The sequence below is a fragment of the Capra hircus genome, chromosome 5 (genome assembly GCF_001704415.2).
Source record: "Capra hircus breed San Clemente chromosome 5, ASM170441v1, whole genome shotgun sequence".
NCBI classification, from domain to species: domain Eukaryota; kingdom Metazoa; phylum Chordata; class Mammalia; order Artiodactyla; family Bovidae; genus Capra; species Capra hircus.
In genome coordinates, this window is record NC_030812.1 from 28817032 (window position 1) to 28824954 (window position 7923).

Sequence of the window (7923 nt, forward strand, 5' to 3'; positions counted from 1 at the left end):
GGAATAATCAAACCCATAGAAACAAAGAATGATGGTTATCAGGGACAGGAGGGAGAGATGGAGAGTTGTTGTTTAATGGTATGAAAAAGCTCTGTAGATTGGCTGCACAACAATGTAATGTATTTAACACTACTGAACTGTATACTTGAAAATGCTTGTGATGATAAATCTTATTTTATGTGTATTTTCCCATAATTCAAAGAATTTTTAAAGAGAGAATTCTCTAACGGTCCAGTGTTTAGGATTTGGCACTTTCAATGCTGGCGGCCAGGTTCAATCCCTGGTCAGGGAACTAAGATCCCACAAGTCATGCACTAATTAATTGATTAAAAAATTAAAATAAACATAAAAAATCATTTCCATTGTATACATTCTAAAAAGGAGAATTACTTGGTTAAGAAGTACGAATATTTAAAGCTTTCTGAAAGAACTGTAGTCCACCAGAAAGTGAAAGTGAAGTCGCTCAGTCGTATCTGACTCTTTGTGACCCCGTGGACTGCAGCCCACCAGGCTCCTCCGTCCATAGGATTCTCCAGGCAAGAATACTGGAATGGGTTGCCTTTTCCTTCTCCGGAGGATCTTCCCGACCCAGGGATCGAACCCAGGTCTCCCACAGGCAGACACTTTAACCTCTGAGCCACCAGGGAAGCCAGTCCACCAGAAGCACATGAGAAAGCAACAGGAATTTTTTAAAGCCATTACTAACGCAATAGATGGAAAATGGTACGCTGTCACACATTTAAAAAAAATTCTACATTAATTGCGTGAGCTCTGTTTATATTATTTGTCCATTCATCAGATCTTAGTGTTGTCCCTATGACCTTATATTTCTTCATATAAATTTTATTTCTATCATGTTAATACAAATACTCTTCCAATATGACTTAATTATGATTATTTTAAAATTTTGACAAGTTCATCTGGTGCTTCTCTGTTGTTTCTTGAACTGCTTTTGAAGCTACATATGGACTCTATTTTAGGAAGAGTGCAGTGATTTTTAATCTACACTAAGAGAAGTGGTAATCCCACAGATTAAACATACAGATAGCATCAAAGATGCAATTTTATACTTTCTACATATTATTGCTACTGAAAATGCCTTTTTATACACTCCATTTCAGAAGACAAAAGAATACAGAGCAGAAAACAAAAAGAATAAAATACCTAAGAATAAACTTACCTAAGAAGACAAAAGAGCTGTATACAGAAAACTATAAGACACTGATGAAAGGAACCAAAGCTGACATAAACATATGGAGAGATATACCTTGTTCCTGGGGAGGAGGAATCAACATTGTGACAATGACTACTCCCAAAAGAAATCAACAGATTCAATGCAGTCTCTATCAAATCACCAATGGCATTTTTCACACAGCTACAACAAAAAATTTCACAATTTGTAGGGAAACACAAAAGATCCCGAATGGCCAAAGCAATCTTGAGAAAGAAGAATGGAGCTGGAGGAATCAACCTTCCTGACTTCAGAATATACAACAAAGCTACCATCATCAACAAAGTATGGGACTGGCACAAAAACAGAAATACAGACCAACGGAACATAGAAAGCCCAAAGATAAACCCATGCACCTATGGGCACCTCAGCTTTGGCAAGGAGGCAAGAATATACAATGGAGAAAAGACAGTCTCTTCAATAAGTGGTGCTAGGAAAACTGGACAGTTACATGTAAAAGAATGGAATTAGTACACTTCCTAACACCAACACAAAGATAAACTCAAAATGGATTAAATAGCTAAATGTAAGACCAGAAACTATAAAATTTTGAAGGAAAACACAGGCAGACCACCCTCTGACATAAATCATAGCAAGATTCTCTATGACCCACCTCCCAGAGTAACGTAAATAAAAACAAAAATAAACAAATGGGACTTATAAGCCTTTGCTGTGCAAAGGAAACCATAAACAAGATTAAAAGACAACCCTCAGAATGGGTGAGTGAAGTGAAGTGAAGTCGATGAGTCGTGTCTGACTCTTTACAACCCCGTGGACTGTACCCTACCAAACTTCTCTGTCCACAGGATTCTCCAGGCCAGAATACTGGAGTGGGTTACCATTTCCTTCTCCAGGGGATCTTCCCGACCCAGGGACTGAACCTGGGTCTCCCACATTGGAAGCAGATGCTTTAACCTCTGAGCCACCAAATGAAGCAACTGACAAGAGATTAAACTCCAAAATATACAAGCAGCTCAACATCAGAAAAGCAAACAACCCAATTAAAAAATGGTCAGAAGACCTAAACAGACATTTCTCCAAAAAGGGCATACAAATGGCTAATAAGCACATGAAAAATGCTCAACATCTCTGATTATTAGAGAAATGCAAGTCAAAACTACAATGAGTTATCACCTCATACCAGTCAGAATGGCCATCATCAAAAAATCTACAAACAATAAATGGTGGAGACAGTACACTGCTGGAATGTGAATTAATACAGCCACTAAGGAGAACGGAATGGCAATTTCTTGAAAAACTAGGAATAAAACTATCATATGACCCAGATAATCACGACGGTGTGATCACTCACCCAGAGCCAGACATCCTGGAATGTGAAGTCAAGTGGGCCTTAGGAAGCATCACTACAAGCAAAGCTAGTGGAGTTGATGGAATTCCACCTGAGCTATTTCAAATCCTGAAAGACGATGCTGTGAAAGTGCTGCACTCAATATGCCAGCAAATTTGGAAAACTCACCAGTGGCCACAGGACTGGAAAAAGTCAGTTTTCATTCCAATCCCAAAGAAACGCAATGCTAAAGAATGTTCAAACTATTGCACAACTGTACTCAACTCACACACTAATAAAGTAATACTTAAAATTCTCCAAGCCAGGCTTCAGCAGTACATGAACCATGAACTACCAGATGTTCAAGCTGGATTTAGAAAAGGCAGAGGAACCAGAGATCAAATTGCCAACATCCTCTGGATCATCTAAAAAGAAAGAGTTCCAGAAAAACATCTATTTCTGCTTCATTGACTATGCCAAAGCCTTTGACTGTGTGGATCACAATAAACTGTGGAAAATTCTGAAAGAGTTGGGAATACCAGACTACCTGACCTACCTCGAGAAACCTGTATGCAGGTCAGGAAGCAACAGTTAGAACTGGACATGGAACAACAGACTGGTTCCAAATAGGAAAAGGAGTACATCAAGGCTGTATATTGTCACCCTGCTTATCTAACTTATATGCAGAGTACATCATGAGAAACGCTGGGCTGGAGGAAGCACAAGCTGGAATCAAGGTTGCTGGGAGAAATATCAATAACCTCAGATATACAGATGACACCATCCTTATGGCAGAAAGCGAAGAAGAACTAAAGAGCCTCTTGATGAAAATCAAAGAGGAGACTGAAAAAGTTGGCTTAAAGCTCAACATTCAGAAAACAAAGATCATGGCATCCGGTCCCATCACTTCATGGGAAATAGTTGGGGAAACAGTGGCTGACTTTATTTTGGGGGGCTCCAAAATCACTGCAGATGGTGACTGCAGCCATGAAATTAAAAGACGCTTACTCCTTGAAGGAAAGTTATGATCAACCTAGATAGCATATTGAAAAGCAGAGACATTACTTTGTCAACAAAGGTCCATCTAGTCAAGGCTATGGTTTTTCCAGTGGTCATGTATGGATGTGAGAGTTGGACTATAAAGAAAGCTGAGTGCCAAAGAATTGATGCTTTTCAACTGTGGTGTTGGAGAAGACTCTTGAGAGTCCCTTGGACTGCAAGGAGATCCAACCAGTCCATCCTAAAGGAGATCAGTCCTGGATGTTCATTGGAAGGACTGATGTTGAAGCTGAAACTCCAATACTTTGGCCACCTGATGCGAAGAGCTGACTCATTGGAAAAGATCCTGATGCTGGGAAAGATTGAGGGCAGGAGGAGAAGGAGACGACAGAGGATGGGACGGTTGGACGGCATCAACTCCATGGACATGGGTTTGGGTGGACTCCGGGAGTTGGTGATGGACAGGGAGGCCTGGTGTGCTGCAATTCATGGGGTCGCAAAGAGTCGGACACGACTGTGCTACTGAACTGAACTGGACTAAAACAGAGGTTCAAAGAAGTTGCCATTTCTATGGATCTCATTTAAGATGTGAATTTAAGATCTGAAGCCAGAACTATTTTAACCCCAAATCCATGTTCTTTCATTCTACACTGCCCTCTTCCAGGAATACCTTCACCTCTCCAACTTATCCACCTGGCCAACTCATTTTTAAGTTTCATTCCAAACCCAACTGCTCTGGATCCTTCCTTCCTTGTTCCACTGTACCTTGTTATTTATAATGAGGTTACTTAACTTTCTAAACTGTTTTTATTGACATGTCTGTTTCCCTCAGTCTCAAGGTGCCTAAGAACAGGGCCTTGTGAACGTATGCTCTGTGTCCAGCAGAGATCATCAGGTATGCGGTAAAACAGTAAACATCAACAAACAGAGTATTATGAAGCGGGTCTTAAGTTTCTCTACCTGTAGATGATGGACAAGTCTGAGGACAAGAAGTCTACTGCTCAACATTTCCACAACTCAACTCATGATATCCCCTCAAAACTGCTGTCAGTCATACTTAATTTGTTTCAGCTCTTTAAATGTGCCTGCAATGCTTCCTCTCACCTTCCAGCTTTTACGTATGCTGCTTCCTCTGCCAGAAACACTGTCCCTCCTCATGTGACCTATTCCTATGAGTTATTCTTACAGGCAAACCTTCCTGCCTCCCTTAGACTGGTCTAGATGAAGTCTAGAAGCTTAGCTATATCCCCATGGCACAAGTTTCCTCTACCTTTCATGGCACTCATCACAGAATTGAAATGACCTGTTTTGTCTCGCCACCAGAAGGCAAGCTCTAGGGAGTCAAAGACCACATCCTACTCCCAAAATAATACCTTGCACTTACTACTACTCAATAAAATGTGTTTAGTTGGGTTTACCTACCTAAAACTGATAGAAACAATGATATCTTCAAATACCTTATCAAACAAGGTATCTTCAGAAAATTACTTCAAGCCAGCTTTAGAAACAGGAAAATTCAGGTGCAAGAGAACACCCTATTTTAGAGTTGAAAATTCAGTAGTATCAATATAAATAAATGGGATGACATGTGAAGGGGAAAAAAACATGTTGAAGGTACTACCACCTACTGGTGATATAGCAGCACTGCACAAATGTATCAGACAAACCGTCAAAGTTAATAGCAAATTCAATAGAACATATTCGTCTTTAAGAACACCGTACTGATTCTAATTGAGACAGAAGAAAACTGCATATTATAGTCTATAGGAAAAACAGCATTTAAATAAAACTGCATACATCTGTTCATAATGAAATTTTCGGGATAAAATTATTTTTGCAAACATAAGCAAACATACTTCGCTATGATAAAACAAATACATCACAAAAGAGGCCAGTTTGGCGAAGATGCTTGCCAAATTTATGCTGAATTAAGCCTCAGAAACGGAAAGGATCCGGATGACTATTAGCCCATTACGCCTCAAAAGTTGACAGAACAACTAGTCATTGACATCTACAATAATAGTAGAGATCAAGCGGGATGCTCCACGGCGAAGTGGATGCTCTGAAATACCATGCTTAGTTTTGTGATACAGGAGGAAATAGAAGAGAACGTATTCTCGGTTTGAACGTCTGCCGTTGGTAAACAGACGAGTTCTGTCACTCCACACTACCTTCCCATGACTGCTTCGTGTATGATTATTCTACCGTATGTCTCCCCACTCGACTGGAAGCTCCCGGATGATAAGGGTTGGCTCTGGCCCAACAGCGAGCGGTCCGGGCCCCGCACCCCGAGGGCGCCGGGCACGCTCTACGGTCTTCGGCGAAGATAACCGGTCTCTGGCGGCGCTCGGCGGACGACGCGCGGAGGCCAAGGCCATGCTGCCCTCCCCACGGCTCCCGTCCCAACCCCGAGACCTTCGACAGAGGGCTCTCGCCTTGGGCCGCAGAGGCGGCTTCAGAGGCGAAAACCGCCCCGCGGCGGGAGGTCTTCGTTTTAATTTTCATTGGGGGACAGCAGGCGGGAGGGAGGGAGGAAGACACCGCCGACTGAAGCGGCGCAGCAGGCCAGGCAACGAGAACCGGAAGCGCGCCCCGCCGGGGGAGAGCGAGCAGCCCCTCCCCCTTCCGCCAAGCGCCCTCCGCACCCCTCCCCCACCGCAGCCGCCCCGCGCGACCCCCACCGGACGCGCGACCCGCCTCGGCGTCCCCGCGGGGGCCGCGTCCCCGCGCCCTCCTCTTGCCCGGGGACACGGGAGCACGTCCCCACCCGCCTCCCCCGCCCCCTGCTTACCTGTGGCTGCTGCCTTGCCGCTGTCCGGGGCGGGGAACTTCCACTCCCCCCTCCCAGGTGGATCCGAATTCACTACCCACTTCCCCACCCCCTCACGCGGCGGGGGACGTGCCTCTTTCTTAGGGGTCAGGCGGGGCGGGGAGAATCAGTGTCACTTAACAGCCAACTGTCCTAAGCTACCGTTTCCTCGGCAGTCAGGGCCGCCACTGGCGGCATGATCTACACCAGGCCGGGGGCGGGGGAGTGAAGGGGGGCAAAACTGAGTAACAGAGCGTGGGGGGTGAGGTTAGGGCGGTCCTTCCGTGAGGGCGCCGTCCTACGTCACCGCGTTGCGCACGTGACGCGCCGCCATCTTGTGCCGGGGTATCCAGGGATGGCGAGTTCGTGTCGCAAAGGTGTTATTCTGGCGAGAGTTGGGCGTGGCGTTACCTGCAGTTCCTTTTAGCTTCAGTAGCTGTCTTCACTGCTCCCAGACGTCTGTTTTCAGAGGCCAGCACCCGCTCGGGGGTTCAAGAGGCCGCTCGGCCTGAGGTAGTTTTCTTCGGTTCGTGGCGTCAGTCTCAGCTCGGCTCCTACTTGGTGCGGCCCAGAGCTGTCGTCCTGGCTTTGACCCACGCCTGACCTGCCGCCTGTTGTAGACAGAGTGACTTGAAGCCTGAAGGCTTGTCCTCAGTTTTTGTTACCACTCAGACTAATGTTAATCCCATAAAACGGCGTTAAGAGTTGTATCTTTTATCACACATGAAAGGATTAAAAGCCACACCCACAAGGTGTCGGCAGGGTGTGTTAGTGTGTCACGCTGAAGCACAGATTTAGCCCAACTTAAACTAGAGAAAAGTTATAGTACAATCGAGTGTTGTAAAATAAAATCACACCGGGAATTAACTGGCGGTGCAATGGTTAGGATTACGCGCTTCCACTGCAGGGGAAGCAGGGCTCCATCTCTGGTCTGGGATCTAAGATCGCGCAAGCCGCACAACCCGACCAAAGCAATAATAATACAATGACACCGTCGTTCTGATACATTACAAAAAGCTTTTTAAACCTTTTTTTAATGAGTGTCTACTTTTCTGGAGAAGGGATGGTGTATTATTCTGATACATCTGAATTTTTTTGTTTATCCATTTCCTTGCAAATGTTCTTTGCTGACTTTCTGGAGATAATAAATGATAAACATTTTAATTTGCTCTTGACAAAAAGTTCCATAATTTTTCTAAAATTTTCCTAGCTTGAGATCTCCACGTAGGCAACTTGAGTCGATAGGGCCCTTCCCTTTTGACCTTTAAGGATAATGTGATTTAATTATCACATTAAATTAGGGCCGGATAATGTGCTTTAAAGCTCAAGTTACTCTGTGCCAAACTGTGCCAGACTCTCCTAAAAACTCACTAATGTTTATCCATTGTCATTCATTCAGGAAAACACTGACTACTACAGTTAACTGCCCGAGGTTTATTTGTTTTTGGCAGAGCCCTGTGGCTTGTGGGATCTTAGTTCTCCCAACCAGGGAACCCAAATCTGCATTGGAAACACAAGGTCTTAACCACTGAACCACCAGGGAAGTCCCCAATTGCCCTTACTTTAGCTTTTCAATTAAGTAAATTATCCAGCCTA

General features: G+C 44.3%; 1 protein-coding gene across 9 annotated transcripts in view; it reads right to left on the reverse strand.

Annotated features, from left to right (window-relative positions):
- The window catches only part of ATF1 (activating transcription factor 1), a 62277-nt gene extending 55119 nt beyond the window's left edge, over window positions 1-7158 (reverse strand). The window contains exon 1 of one of the 9 annotated variants that reach the window (XM_018047788.1): window positions 6739-7158. Coding sequence is in view for 2 of the 9 variants with exons in the window: in XM_018047784.1 (XP_017903273.1) it covers window positions 5934-6023 (90 nt within the window). In the remaining 7 variants the exon portion in view is untranslated. The other 8 variants (XM_018047791.1, XM_018047790.1, XM_018047787.1 and 5 more) reach the window with 8 other exon arrangements.